The sequence below is a fragment of the Miniopterus natalensis genome, chromosome 5 (assembly GCF_054644295.1).
Source record: "Miniopterus natalensis isolate mMinNat1 chromosome 5, mMinNat1.hap1, whole genome shotgun sequence".
NCBI classification, from domain to species: domain Eukaryota; kingdom Metazoa; phylum Chordata; class Mammalia; order Chiroptera; family Miniopteridae; genus Miniopterus; species Miniopterus natalensis.
This window is the reverse complement of record NC_142085.1, coordinates 71,584,384-71,600,572: the sequence shown is the minus strand read 5'-3', so window position 1 is coordinate 71,600,572 and position 16,189 is coordinate 71,584,384. Positions and strand designations below refer to the sequence as shown.

The 16,189-nt window shown below is 39.6% G+C and overlaps 1 protein-coding gene across 1 annotated transcript; it reads left to right on the top strand.

The window, feature by feature from the left end:
- The first annotated feature begins 12,251 nt into the window (after positions 1-12,251).
- LOC107530959 (trace amine-associated receptor 2) lies at positions 12,252-13,241 on the top strand. The gene has a single exon (XM_016204891.2). It carries the CDS (start codon positions 12,321-12,323, stop codon positions 13,239-13,241), a length of 921 nt encoding a protein of 306 aa, XP_016060377.2. The 5' UTR covers positions 12,252-12,320.
- Positions 13,242-16,189: the final 2,948 nt, after the last annotated feature.

Here is a 16,189-nt window from a genome sequence, read left to right as displayed (position 1 = left end):
TCCTCTACTCTACTGTTGACTCCCTGTAAATTATTCTTCATTTCAGCTCATGTAGCCTTCATTTCTGATTGGTACTTTATTATGTCATTGATGGTCTCACTTATTTTTGTAATAGTCTTACTAATATCCTTGAGCGTCTTTATAAGCATAATTCTGAACTCTGTATCTAGTAGCTTGCTTGGCTCTATTTCATTTAGTGCCTTTTCTGGAGATTTCTTCTGTTCTTCCCTTTGTGACATGTTTCTTTGCCTCCACATTTAGGCTGCTTCCAGGTGTTTGTTTCTATATATTAGGTAGAGCTGCTGTGTCTCCTGGGATTTGTAGAGTGGCTTTGTGTAGTAGGTGTCCTGTAGGGTCCAGTGGCTCAGCCTTCCCAGTCACCTGAGCTGGGCCTTCTAGGTGCTCCCCTGTGTGGGCTGTGTGCTCTGTCCTGTTGTAGTTGAGCCTTGGTTGCTGTTGGTGTCACTGGGAGGAACTGACCCCCAGGCCAATCGGCTGTGAGGACCCTCTGCAACTACAGCCAAAGAGCTGCTATGCTGGAGACACCCCTATGGAGCAGGATTTACTTCAGTGGAGCTTTGGTGTTCACCAAGTGCGCCCCTTGAGTGTGTCTCTCCTGGATGTGGTAGGGTTGTAATCCAGCGTGGTTGAGTCTGACCACCAGGTGCACTGTCTCTGGGGCCTCCCGGGAGGTGCAAAGTCAGTCTCTGCCTTTGCCTTGCCCAGGGCCACCCAGCATGAGCTACACAGCAAACCGTAGTTGGCTGCTACTTGTGCTGGGCTTGGAGGTGTCCAGGAGGCCAAGCTATGAGCCAATGCAGGCTGCTGCTAGTGCCAGGCCTGGGGCCACTTATCAAGCCGTATGGGCCAGCTGCTGCTTGTTTGAGAGATTTTAGGAAAGTCCTAAGCATGAGGCTCCAGAGGCCACTTGCACAGAAAAGCCCCTGGAAATGGCCTGGATGAGCTGCAGGTGGGGAGGGGCGGGGCCTCTGGGAATCACGGGGCGGGGCCAAAGGTGTGAGTCAGGTGCTGGCGATTCAAACATGGTGCCTGCCTGCCGGCTGTGTGCAGGGAGGACTTGCCAAAGGAGCGACGGCCTCTGCCAGCCCTTCTGCCTGGGAGGAAGCCACCCTCCGCCTCTCGCCCGGATCTCAGGCAGGTTAGTTCCTCCCCGAGTGTCCCGGGTCCTTTCAGGCTGCTGCCCGGCGCTGGGCTCAGAGGGAGCGTCCGAGTGAGTCCGCGCGCGGCCCTTTAGAGGAGCTGCTGGGGCTCCCGCAGCCTCCGCGACCCTCAGGGACAGTCCCCACTGGTTTTCACAGCCTGAGGTTGTGGGAACGTCTCTTCCCGGCCCTGGAGCCCTGGGCTGGGGGCCTGCTGTGGGGCTGGGACCCCTCCCTCCTCTGGGAAACCTCCCCCGCCGAAATTCCCTCCTGGGTTTAACCAACAGCGCTGGGTGTGGGCCCGCGGCCGTTTCTCTGATTCAGTCCCGATCCATCGGCGTCTCTGCCCCTCCTCCCGGTCTCGGTGCTTCTTCAGCTCCCTGGTTGTGGGGCTTCTGTGCAGCCAGATTTCAGGAGGCTCTGAGTGCTGGTGGTTCTGTATTTTAGTTGTGATTTTGGTGTAGTTGTGGGATGCGGTGGGTGCAGCTGTTACTTACGCCGCCATCTTGTTGCTCTGGTCTCTAATTCCTAAATATCTTGATTTTCATCTTTTTAAAATAGGTATTACTAATTCTCATATTTTAGGAAATTTGGAAAATAAAGAAAAAAAAATAAAATATATGGAAATATAAAAATAAAACTTATAGCTTACTTCCTGAAAGGACTATATTGTTTAAAATTCTTAAAAACATTGTTTTTTGGGTGATTGTATAATATTTCATTGTATGAATGTACAATGATATTTTTTAACTGTTTGCTTATTGTTGACCACTTAGGTGTTTTTAATTCCTTAAAAAAAAAGAAAGAAATTAAATCAAGTTTCTGCCTGTTACCTGCTATTGCTGCTCGTGAAAGTATCTGGAAGGATTTTTACCATATTTCAAGGTTATGCTTGGTATGGTAGAACTCAAAATATAAGCTATATGAAGTAAAACAAATTCACTTGCTGGGCTCCAGGCTGCACCAAAAGAGAGGATGTCATCCATCAAAGTGGCAAACCCTAAGGGATAACAAGAGGCATAATCAGCCCTAGCTAGTTTGCTCAGTGGTTAGAGCCCTGGCTCTCAGACTGAAGAGTCCCAGGTTCGATTCTGATTCTGGCCAAGGGCACGTGCCTCTTTTGCAGGCTCGATCCCCGGTCCTGGTGAGGGCACGTTTTGCAGGCACCCAATCTCTCTCCCTCTCTCTCTCTCTCTCTCTCTCTCTTTCTCTCCCCCCCTCCTTTCCACTCTGTCTTAAAATAATAATAATAATAATAATAATAATAATAATGATAAGAAATAATAAGAGGTATGATCAGAGTAGCCGTGCCATGCCTGTTAGGATGGCATATACAAAAAGAGAGAACAAATGATGCTTTCAAATAAGATCCACAAAGAGGAAGGGAGCAAATGTTCTGTTATAATCATTGATTTGCAAATGAGCCTTTTCTCATTTGAATTTCACAGGGTCTGCTCCATTGTGGTAGCACCAGGGATTTGGATTTATTTATTTAAAAATAGTGACTTAGATTCATGAGTAAGTTCCAGTAAGACAGCTAATTTAAATGAAACTATAGTTCACAGTCCTGCATGTAAATTTCTGTTCACAAACCTGATGATCTCCTAAAGATCTGTCAAATCTTTTCATCTATTATAGGACTACATATTTTCTTTCATTGATCTGACCAGATTTTTGTTCTAGTCCATTTAAAATATATATATATCTTTATTGATTTCAGAGAGAGGAAGGGAGAGAGAGAGATAGAAACATCAGTGATGAGAGAGTCATTAATCGGCTGCCTCCTGCACACATGGACTCGGGATCGAGCCTGCAACCGGGGCATGTGTCCTGACTGGGAGTCAAACCGAAATCTTCCGGATCCTAGGTCGATGCTCAACCGCTGAGCCACACCAGTTGGGCTGTCAGGGATCTTGCTTCCCAGGCTGCCTAACTGTCCATTTTGAAATTTATTTCTCCAGTTTCTAATAGAGTCCAGATAGTCTTCTCATAAGTCCCCTTTGAGAATGTTTTTTTATTTCACACACAGACAGCACCTTAGGTTGATTTACCACATTATGTTAAAGAAAGTGATTTCAAAGGCATAGCATTCCTTCCCCAAGTCCAGACAACTTCCACTCTAAACAGCCTCATTATTTCCCACTCCCCTCTCAAAGTGGAGTCTTCATATAAATTTCTTCTCAGGAAGAGATTAAAAACAAAGGTACTAGCAAGGAATTTGGAACTGATTTATTGTAAATCAAAACAATGCCCTGGAAGTTCCATATTGATTTTAAACTTGGTTCTCGAAGTCAATAATCCAGTCTTTGTAGAGTCATAAATACTTGTCAAGGAAGTAGGGCAAACCATATGAATTCCAGTTCATTGTGGTGCTGGTGAGTCACAGATTCCGTTTAGTTGTACACCGTCAACAGGAGCTTGAACTTAAACTTAATTGTATAAAGATACATTAAGAATGGTTAGTATTTTTAAATGTAACAGACTGTAAAATGTACCAACAAAACTATTATTCAGAGAGATATTTTGAATGCTGTACTAAAATAATCTACATGATGTAATAATCAGATTGATTAAGGCATATATGCATTTTCCACAGCCTTTCAATACAGGTTATTGAGTACATGAGTACATGGCCAGCTGTAAAAAGTATTCAAAGGAAGTAAATTTGTCTTTGACAGGTCCTGACCCTTTTTTCCCACCCTAAAACTCCTCCTAAAACCCGTTCCCAAGCCTCTAAGCTCCCTGTGAATTTATGCTGCTCCAACATTCTAACTTGGTTAGAATGTTTCATTGAGGATGGTTCTACTGTGAAGTCTTATCAACCTCAGCATCTAATTTGTTTCTGTCTCTCACTTTTCCCAGGAGAAAGAAATTATTGGCTCACACAAATTAAATGTATTAGCATATGTATTAATTAAAGTGACTTAGAAACTTAAAGGTAAGCCACTCACAATTGTTTATCAATGCCAAACTCTCCTCTTCTTATGCCATAAGTCATATAAGCAATAACTGAGATGATAAACTCTGAAATTTGTTTATTGGTCAACATTTTCTCACTGTGATATGTTAAAGTAGTGTTTCCCAACCATGGGCTACTGCTAAGGAGCTTTGATATAAAAATAAACAATATGGGTGCACACACCCTATGTCAAGAAGATGATCTGTGATGAAGAAGGCAAGCTTGGGAGTTAGATACCAATGGGTTTAAATTCTGGCTCCAACATTTATCAGCTCTCATTTGGACACAGTTACTTAAAAAATTTAAACCTTAGTTTACTCACAGTATGAGGAAAATAATATTACCTACCTCACTGAACTGTTGGTTATTGGATGAGACATAACGTCTAGTATGGGGCCTTACACATAAAACACTCAGCAAACACATTATTAGCACCGTGTCCTGTCATTTTATTGGTATGTGCTATGGTGGTGCTCACACAGCGCATGCTAAGGTCGTATACCCAGAGAAGCTGACATAGGCCAGCATTGCATTTTCTTTTAAAAGTCAGTGCACACTTACATCCCTAGTAAGTTTCACAATTACAATTATGCAAAAGAAGAGCAGAAGATTTATTCCAAGGTCTACACAGAAGAGAGTTAAGCTGATGACACATTTCTGCCATGTGTCAGTGTTTGGCGTATAGTATGTTTAAGAGACTGGGGAGTTTTTATTTCTTTAAAAAAGAATTTATATAAAATAACTACATATTGACCTATACACATATGATATTGCTATTTATCTACAAAATAACTATTATCTACCTACCTAATGAATTTGATGGACACTTTGTGTAAGCCCTAAAGTATGTTAGCGTAGAATCCTGAGGCACCGAGGGACATCCTCAGGCTTTGGAACCAGGCTAGCCTGGGTGCAAATCCCAGCTCTCTGCAGTTCCTGCCCTTTCTCTCCTTTGCGCCTTTGCTCCTGCAGCCCCCAGTGCCTGAAATGCCTCCTCTTCCACCCTACCTCCCTTAATTGACTGACATTTACTCATTTTAAAAGACTCATCTTGAAAGTTATTACCTCTCCAGGAATTTATCTATAATCCCCTCAGTCCAGGTAGATGTCTTCCTCTGAATTCCCCAAATATCCCATGCGCTCCTTGTCAGTGCACTTACTGGTTATGTTAAAGTGCCCTCTGTCCCCACTGGACTAAACTGCAGAAGTGAGGGGCCATGTTTTACTCATCGCTGTACCCTGGGCTTAGCATCGCACCTGGCACAGAGAAGCCACTCTATGCATGTTTTTTAGGGAAATAAATGAAGGAATAATAAGATGTTCAAGCAGATAAAGCTAATAAAATGTAGAGAAAGGTTGGAGTCCACATCTGTCTGGCTACAAACTCGACCCTTTCCTATTTCTGGAAGTAGGCCCAACTATGAGGAAACTGGGGCTCATAGTTTTGTCTCCGGCCAAGTTTAAGCAGATGTGCTTATATGGGTTTAATTTTGGCAAGAAACGTATATTCTTTATGACTACGTACAGTTTGCTTCTCTTGCATCAGCTAAAGTTTTCTTTCTCAGATTTACACTTTGCCTTTGCCTAATAGTCTGAGAATTCCCCAAGCATTTGGTTCCTCAAATAAAGTTTTGAGGTAAATGCTTTCCTATCTCCACTAAGTGCAACTACCTCCCCAATGACTTGTAGTGTGAAATGATTTCCCATCATGACCAGGACGGAACAGCAGATGTGCTAATGATGCCCTCTGGTCTCCATTTGCTCGGAAGTTGGGCAAATGAAAGCAAAGTGAGGGAAGTGTCGATTATACTTGTCTCTTTGGATTATGAACTTAAATTGCAGCTTCAAAGTGTCAAACTATAAATAAAGTTCACTGGGGATTGGTAAATATCCAATCAACACATTTAATTACCGTTATTAGCAATTATCACAAGACTTCACTTTTAACAAACAGAAGAGTTTGCAAACAGTGATATCATATGCTTGAAATGTGTTGCTAGCTTTATTTTCAAATGGCTAAGGGTTTTCAGCCTGTTTATAGATTCTCCTAAGAAAGGCAAATTATAACCCTTTGGTGAATAAAGAAAAACACATACATCATTTACTGGTCTTCCTTCCATGAACAAGGAACAATAAAGTAAAACACAAAAAAACAAAAGATCACAGTAAATTTTTCTACTGCATGGTAGACTAGACTACCACAATGCTAAATTTCAGTGTGTACAGCTAGCTGACTGGGTGGAAAAATAAAAAAGCAAAGTAGAAAATAATGGTCATTACTTGGGTAATTAAGTCATCTAAATTCGCTCCTTCATCACTCCTGTTACCTTGGTCAAATAAGATCACAAACAAAAGAAACCAGAATCATTGCTTGTAATGTACCTGGAAACATATTGGCCTGAGTTTGTACTCAAATACTGGTGCTTATTAACTGTTTTGCAGTGTTCAAAAACTGAAAGCAATGTACTAAACCTCTTTAAATTTGTTTCCTTATTTGTACAATGGGTAATGGGTAACTTTCAGGGTTGAGGTGAAGATTTATTCATTTATTAAATTATTTATTTATTCACAGAAAATGTGTTTATTGAACGTCTATTATGTGTCATCATTGTGTTAACTAGATGCTAAGGATACAGATGTGAACAAGATCCACATGTTCTCCATCCTTCTGGAATTTTTATGGAAATGAAATGAGGTTTTTGGAAGTGAAATGGGATTATATTTGTCAAGTGTTTGCATCATGTACAGTAGATAGTTCATAGCACATGGTCAATAAGATGTATCCCTTTGCACCATCTTGAGATACAAAACAAGATTACATCTCTTTGCATTATTTAAATTAGTTAGCCAACTTTCCCAGTTCCCTTTGGGTCTTTTAGTTTTATTCCCGGGGACTGAATCCAAAGATCAGTTTCTTTGAAACTGACACAAGGTGTCACTGCTCAAGTTAGAAGATGATGCCATTCCATCTGCAATATGTGGGGATAATGGACTGGAGGGGAAGCCACAGTTCCTAAGGGCTAGAAAGAAGAGTGGGCTGGGGCTCATTACAGTTACCTTCGCCAAATAGCTCTTCCTTCCAGATCTTCCCCTCAGGAGTAGAGAGGCTGGTTCAGAAGAACCAGCTCAGCCAGTTTTCAAGGCTTGGCCATACAGTGTTTCTAGGATATGGCTTTGGTGCTGCACCACCAGTCCTCTGCCCTCCCTCATGGCCAGTCCCAGTCAAGAAAGCCCTCATGTATTTTCTTGCCAGCTGGCCTAAAATGGAATATTTTAGTTTACTAGATATACTCAAAAAGCAGTGAACCTCAAAAGGGAAGACAAAACTGATTGCTTTGCTGCATGCTGGTTCCTCAACTCTTTAAAAATAACAATTTAAGTTCTAACCTGCTCCTGCTACTTGTCTGTCATCTGCATAATTAAAAGAGAAAGCTTAAGTAGTTCTTTACAGAACCAAGAAGGTTTATCCAAAATGACTTACTGTCTCCCCCAGCAGGAATAGGAGTTACTGGCAACTTTTGAGTAGGAACATCTTCTGCTCTTAAAGAAATTAATTTCTACCTCTTGTCAAACAATTGCGTTAATATTTGTAAAGCTTTCTTTTAAAATACTTTCACAAACATCCTCTCATCGTAGCATAACATAAATACGAATATGTTCTGAAACTAAAAGATTTTTTTTTTTAGTTACTCTTTGTCATAATTTCAAAAACAGCTCCTGAGAAAGACTGAGCCAGGACTAGCTACATAATTTGTAAAGACCATTGTAAAATGAAAATGCAGAGTCCTTTGTTAAAAAATTACTAAGAATTTCAAGAGGGTGGCTGCAAAACATTACACCAAGCGTGGGCCCTTTGGAGCTCAGGTCCCGCTTGACTGCAAACATTGCCCACCCAAGCAGCAGCCCTGAGCCAAGCTAGCTGAGATCACACGGAGTAGGTATAATTATAATTCAAGCAGGACCCCGGTGTATTCTAGTGACCAGTATTGTATTTCTTTACATTTGGGGTATGTTGCCTTCCAAGGCTGTCCCATCAGTGCTTAAAAAACAAACAACAAACCACCTTTTCAGACCCTACTCCCTTGAGACTAATCATTAAGTTATTGAACAGCACAGTTCACGTAGTTCAGGCTTTCTAGTTCCATATAAGCAGTCACAGTAGTTAGACAGAAAGTTCCTTCTGGGAGGAGTTTAATTAAGGATGGCATCTACTACAATGCAACAGGTATGTGGAGGAGGGATTAACAAGGACGGATCTGTGTTTTCTCTTCCTTGAGGTTTCCTTAAGGAGTAAATTGTCGCCCTGCTAAAGCAGTTGCATTGCTAGTTCATTGAATCTTCTTTTTTTTTGCATTTGGGTCATGTGCTGAGAGAATGTGTAGGAATGTGGAAGTTTATAAGCACGTGATTTAATACAAAGTTGTAATCAAAGGCAGAGCCTTTTAAATATGTAAACAAAAATATAGGTAGTGCACCGCATTTCCTGGGAAGATGATTTAGAGGCCTGAAAAGGGTCACCTTTTCCTAAGTAGCTGAGGAAAGTGTTTATTGATAGTGTTCACCTAAGTGAAGCACAAGGCTAAGGGAGTTACCTGGGCCTTTTACATACAATCCCAAGCCTTCACTTTCTTAGGAGAAATCTTTTCCTGGTCAAACGTATTATCGAATGCAGTTGTTCATCCTAACAAGGGAACAAGGAAGGAGATGAGAGGAAAGTCACTTTGATGGGGCTCTGTATGTATCAGGCATTGTGCTAAGGCTGTTCTCATGTATTATTTAATATATTAAGGTTCATTAACATTTAATATTTAATAGAAATTGAACAAAGGAAAGAAATCAACAGCTTGAGTAAGGGAAAAAGAATTCAAGGAAAATAGAAAGAATGATTAACAGGGAGAAAGAATTTGTAAAGTCCCTTAGAAGTCTAAAAAGTGGTTGCTAAAGCAGAGGAATAGTTAATATGAAAGAAAGCACTTACCAGAGTTAATGATAAGGTAAAAAGAAATGAGATTACATTAGAAAATTCCTTATTATCATAGTCATGGCCCTGAAAATTAATTATTTCCTTAGGGATTGCAGAAGTCGAGTTCATTTTAATAATTTAGTAGAATAAAGGTAAGTTACAGTATTTATTCATAAGCTGAATGGAGAAGCAATTCATTATGTCCCAAATCTTTAATTTTTGTGCTTTTTTTGTAGAAACATAACAGTAATGGAGAAAAGACCAGATTTTCCATTTAATTTTGTTGCAATCCATGTACCATCTATGTGTTTATATTAATAGATTTTAAAAATAGAAAAGTGATACTTGAAGAATATAGCCTGGAAAATATTGTTTTATGCATTAAGCTGTCACAGCCAATCGACCTGAAAGATGTGAAAGATATAGGCATTGAAAGGTTAAAACTGATGATGAATGTCACATGCAAGAAACATGCCAAATGCACCATGGAGAACAATAAATGGAATTTACTTAAAAGCCCTGTTTGATGAGCTCACCAAATACTTATCTACTGTGTTCCCACTGCTCTGCAGTGAGTGTATGAGAAATACAAATACTAATGTATGCTTAATATCGTGTGTTTCAAAGAACTTTACTACAGTTCTTAGAATAGATTGGCTAATTAAAGTTCCCGAATGCTAAGAGGAAAGGGAGTCAAGCTTCATACCCTATGATTTGAAGGTTAGAAGGATGAAGATTTTTCCAAAAGTGGGGTGGTAGGGTGATTAATAAAATCAGTCAATAAGCCAGGAACATAGAGACACTGGTAATTAAATTTTAAAATGTATTGTTGTTGTGAGGTTGTCTTTAGCACAAGAATATTGTGTGTGTGTGTGTGCCATTTTCATCAAGATGAAATTATTTGTTATTTCTCTTAGCTGTTCCTTCCAAGAGGTAAAGTGATTTAAAAACAAACCAACAACATATTCTTTGGTTCTCCTATGCTTTTTAATGAGCAGACTGTAGGTGATTTGAACCTTCCTTTCTCTTTCATAAGACTGTATTTTCTCCCAGTATTTTCTTCTGTGGTGATATTTTACTGGTCAGCAGGTGGCTAACAAAAAATAACAAGCAGCTGAAGAATTGGTACCAAGATGGGGGGGCGGGGGATTCCTTGCCTCTCATTTTCTCCCTGGGGGAGGCTGGAGGAATAGAAGAGAAATGCTATATACGTATTAAAAATCCCTTTGATCGCTGCTAAGAATGAATATAGTCTGAGAATCAGTTGAACACATTTTAGAAATTTTTGGATAAAACGTTTTTGGCAGAAGCCTTTTTCAGATATAGATCTGTTGTACCTGTAAATAGCAGTTAAGGCATCAGTTGGCAGATCCCAAGTGCCGTTCGGTAGCATTCCTGTGATGTGGTTGTATCTCCCAGAGCCTCCTCCTGCACCTTGAGTTTCGTTGCTAAACTATGTCCCTTCTCACAGTTCCATCAATGGTTCTGCACTGGTGGGGATGTGGCTCTGGAGCAGGAAGCGAAGAAAGATAAGATTGCCTGGAATTCAACTCTTAGAATAAGTTAGAGACAGCTTTTCATTTCCATCTGCACTCATTCCCCTGTAGCTAACTTAATTGCTTTCTTTATTTCTTTTTAGAATCACTAGTTAAATTTGAGAACCACGTGAGAAAGCTCCTTTGACCATTTGTGGCTAAGAACACAGTCTTGAGAGACAACAATGAAACTAAAAACCCTCTCTTCTCCCACTGTCCTCTTTAACCCCCTGTTTTCCCTGTTGTGTTTCAGAGACCCTGAGAATGGCTTTCAAAGGTCTCCAAAAATGGTCCTTTTTTTTTTTTTTTTTTTAACCTTTCCTTTAGTTCAGAATAGGCTTTCCCCCCCCTTCTGCTCAAATTCCACACACCCATTAGAGCTAGGTCCAAAGTTCTCCCCTACCCTGAAATTTTCTCGTCCATTTTTAATGTTTGTGTTCGCCTTTTGCCTAGACCAGTTAATCCCCACTGCTGCTTTGACCTGTGGTGCAGGATCATTTAGTTTTCAGGTGTTGGTATGTTTTGTCTCGTCAGCTCTTCTGTACACTTTCCTCAGCCGTGGAGTAGTTCATGCTTTCTAGTTCCTTTCATTACTCCTTGTCTTGTGGGCATTCAGTAAGTGACTACGTGTGATGGTGCTCTTCCATCACAGAGGCTAAGAACTTACTGGTGTTTCTATTAGTCATTGGCTAGGTCTGATATGTCATTGATGGCCAAGGCTTTCTGCAATATTAATAGTTATGCTTTGTATTTAATAGTGCTTTTTATATGTGCTAATTTTTATATACAAGATGAAGATATTGGGCCAACACAAGGGGAGCAGGAGCCATTTGTTTTTCTTGTAGTGGCGATGGCTTGCTTTCCTAAAGCTGGGTAGCCATCTGCTTCTAGCTCTCTGTGTGACCCCCACACAGGGACTTGTCGGGCTGTCATTATTGCCCATTGTTCATTGTACGGGGCTCCGGGGAGAGGCACTGGGGAGGAGCGCTGGCTCTTCCCAAAGAAGTGAGGGTGGTGCAGCTTTGGTCTTTGCCCACCTCTGAGTTAGCTGCTCTGGCTGGTGAGAGGCTCAGCCAGGCTTCATGATCGGGTGAAGATGATTCTACCAGATCATTGGACATCCTTAAATGATTCTTCCTTTTTAAAACAAGTGTGAAAACAAATTGAAGCATGGTGAAAATAACGGCACACATAACTAAAACTATTTTCAAATAGTTTTGAAAATAGTCCCACAGAGCAATAGACCCCGAATGAAATCTGATGATGTGTTCCAGATTCATCTGCAGAAGTGACTGTATTGTCTAGCAGATATCTATTCTTCTTCTGTATACAAGGAGGGTCAATTATAATAAGTTCAAGAATAAAGTAAGAGCTTACCAAGTGTTGGTGGTATAATTTGGATCAAGGACAGTGTACACAATGATCATTTAAACTCATTAGAATTCTATGAAGTTGTCCATAAAGACCAAGATCAATAAATGAGAAAGACCATAGCTAATATTTCAGCACAAATTCTCTTCCTTGAGTCTTTTATGTCTTTCTTGAGTTTTTCTATGAAAACTGCATAAAGTGGAGAATGTTTTATCTGTTATCGGACAAAACCCCGTGTGTTCTTGCTTTCTCTGAAGGAAACACTCAATTGCTCTGAGTATGGAAATGGATCTTGCCTGGAAAACGAAAGGCCCCTGGGCGTCCGAGCTGCCATGTATGCATTCATGGCCGGAGCCATATTCATCACGGTGTTTGGCAACCTCACCATGATCGTTTCCATCTCCTACTTCAAGCAGCTTCACACCCCAACCAACTTGCTCATCCTGTCCATGGCGGTGACCGATTTCCTCCTGGGGTTCACCATCATGCCCTACAGCATGGTCAGGTCGGTGGAGAACTGCTGGTACTTCGGGCTTACATTCTGCAAGATTCATTATAGCTTTGACCTGATGCTTAGCATAACGTCCATTTTCCACCTTTGCTCCGTGGCCATGGATAGATTTTATGCGATCTGCTACCCTTTGCGGTATTCCACCAAAATGACAATTCCAGTCATTAAGCGGTTGCTACTTCTCTGCTGGTCAGTCCCCGGAGTATTTGCATTCGGGGTGGTCTTCTCAGAGGCCTACGCAGATGGAATCGAGGGCTATGATATCTTGGTGGCTTGTTCCAGCTCCTGCCCGGTGATGTTCAACAAGTTATGGGGGACCACGATGTTCGTGGCAGGTTTCTTCACTCCTGGGTCCCTGATGGTGGGCATTTATGGCAAAATTTTTGCAGTATCCAGAAAACATGCTCGTGCAATCAGTAACTTACCAGAAAATCAAAATAATCAAATGAAGAAAGACAAAAAAGCAGCCAAGACTTTAGGAATCGTGATGGGTGTTTTCTTATTATGTTGGTTTCCCTGTTTCTTCACAATTTTATTGGATCCCTTTCTGAACTTCTCTACTCCTGTAGTTTTGTTTGATGCTTTGACGTGGTTTGGCTATTTTAATTCTACATGTAATCCCTTGATATACGGTTTCTTCTACCCCTGGTTTCGCAGAGCACTTAAGTACATTTTGCTGGGTAAAGTTTTCAGCTCACATTTCTATAACACTAACCTGTTTACTCAAAAAGAAATGGAATAGGCTTATTCTGTATGAGTGAGTTGAAGAAAAGGAACTGGAACTAAGAAGAATGAAGTCATTAAAGTCATTGGTTAGCTGAGAGTTAAGCCTTGCCTAGATCTGACTGTTTTGAGGTTAAACATTTTTTAAACCAGAGAAGAAATGGAAATTGTGTAACGGAGGCCACAGATTCAACCAACATTTTCATTCATGTATCTTCTTAATTACAGCAATTTTTATTTTATTAGCAGGATAATTCTATTCAGTGCCTTCCTTTCTTCCTCAGGCTCATCCATGTTTTGTATTGCTAATTGGTATTCTGGTTTTTAATAAATGTAAAGTATATACCCCAAAATGTTGTGTATTCCATAGATATATGAATAATAGAATAGTGAGAGAAGGAAACACAGAAAAAAACTAATATTTATAGATTTATAGGGTGGGAAGGCCTCAAGTTCTATTGTATTTGTTGCTTAGTGTCTTTTTAACTGTAAGTTGAGACCCATTAGTAACTTGTGAAATTGATTTAGTGGTCAATAAGCACTGTGTGCCGGCAAATGCTTAACACCTGGCTCTAAAAAAAATAAGTCCTGACCTCTAGAATTTGATTATTTTCTTTGTATATAATAAAAATAAATCTTCATTTAGCTAATTTCAAGCTATGAATGTAATGTCAGCTGCCTCTCAAAATTTTTGAAAAACTAACCTATTCTTACCAGTGGTCATGAGTGGTTCCGGTATACTACTGACTGAAAAATAACATTTTTAATGAAAAGGAAACTAGAATAAAAGAAAATAGATAATCTCAAATATATCACTTGCACTGAGGGTAAATATTGCCTTATAATTTTTTTATTTTATTTACATATATGTATGTTTTGTGTATGTATTTTTGCATATGTAAGTAAATTGCTTCACCAATATATTTTTTATTTAATTTCTTCATTCACAACATTTCAATGAACAAATTAACATTTTTTTCTCTTTGTGGAAAAGTTTACGTGATTGCCCACAAATTTGCTTTGACCTTAGTGCATTGCACAGATCACAGTGAAACAGTGACTTGCAGCTGTCAGCTTCAGTGCTAGTCGTGCTTAGCGGCCCCCAAATGGGCCTGCACATGTTGTCTGGACCTGCCACGGCCCTTCCATCAGTCCCTCCCTGCAGCCTGTAGGGAAGATGGAATAGTGGAGCTTCTTTGAAATGGTGAAAGAGACTACAAGTACAAAAGAAATGGAAAAAGAGACTTTTCAAGAGCAGAGAAATTAAAGCCAGGTGCTTTTATGAGACCTAATATGGTGTATTGGATACTACTGGGTATGTTTTAGTAATTCTTCTTAATGAAATTATTGTGTTTTGGTATTTAAACATACACATACACATAAAGACTTTGTTTTTAAGAGACCAATTGCTAAGAAATTAGAAACATAGATTTTAGCCCTACTGTAAAGCAGAATTATTTTGAATTAACTTTTATTAAATGCACCTCTCAATTCATTAATATATGACTTTAGAAAATAAAATTAAATAGCTTGGTGTATGGCTGCCTGTTGACATTTACTGGGAAGGAGTTTATGACTGTCCTTTTCACAGAATGATGATGTTTGTGATGATGGTTATTGTTTATACTGGTGCTTACAGATGAAATAAAAATGGGCAGTCCTATGTGGACCATACAGTTTCTAATGATTTTTTTCTCCTTGTATTAGAATTCTATTTGTACATTAAAACTTTATTCAAATAGCTCCTCTGTAAAGTTCTGCTCATTTTCTCTGAACTTTTTCATGGCAATTTTTAATTTCATAGTGTAGTGATCCTGCCTTGTTTCCTAGTGAAGTGGTCCAGCCTCCTATGAACTTACTGCCTTCCCTCACTCATCCTGCTTCCATTTCCCAGAGTTAGTAATGTCTCCACTCCACACCCAGAATTTTATGGGAAGTTAGAGGTGATAAAAATGAACCTGGGGAAATCAGCTATTTGTCCTAGGTTATACAACTAATTACAGAAGCAGGACTAGAACCCACCTGTCTTGTTTCATTTGGTGTCATTTACTGAACTAGTTTTTTCAAGATTTATGACACTTGGGCTTTTTCTCTTTTCTTTTGTTCCACTTTAAAAAAACACACACACAAAAAAAACACACAAAACTAAGGGTTTTAGTCAAACTGTTACAAATAAATGAAGCAAAAATCAATACTTCCCTCCCACTATGAACTATTCTCATTATATTTGGGCATCAAATAGAAACAGAAACATTTTATTCCTCCTTTGGATATCAGCCAACATAGAGCTCAACCTACATGTGTCTATGTATTTTTAATATATAGATGTTTCAGTACCTATCTTCCTAGAGTGAAACCTAAAGGACTATGAAATAATTATAAATAGTTGTCCTTCATTTGGAAAAAAGAAACTGGAAACTATCTAGGACATCAAAAATACAAAGAATATTTCAGTATCCCCCAGAAAGTTAAAAAAGCAATTCCGCTGGGGCTCTGCAGTTAGTGCCCCTCTTGGAGCTCCTGGGCCTGAGTTCCTGACTCTGGTTCTCTTGAGAGCAGAGCAACCTTATAAGAATCAGATACCTTAATCCTCAATACCACGTTTTAGAATTTCCTGACCTCGTGCCTGCAAAGCCACCAGGAGAGATGCAATGATTCACCACAAGCTTTTCAGGAGAGGGAAGGTATGGGGGCCAAGAAAAAGAATTGGAAATGTACTATTTTTTTAAAAAAATTGTTAATTTATTCTCTTCTTAAAAATAATTGAACAGTGATAATTACATTTTAAAGAGAACCAGACATTGTTACAAATAGGATACAACAGAGAGGGCTTTTCCTCTAACTGGAAAATAATTATTCTTATTTGGGTGAAAGAAAGATCTTAAATTTTCCACCAAAATATGTTTGGCAATTTATAAATTTCTATGTAGTGACAATATAAAGAATGTTTTTGCAAAGTCCAAGAAC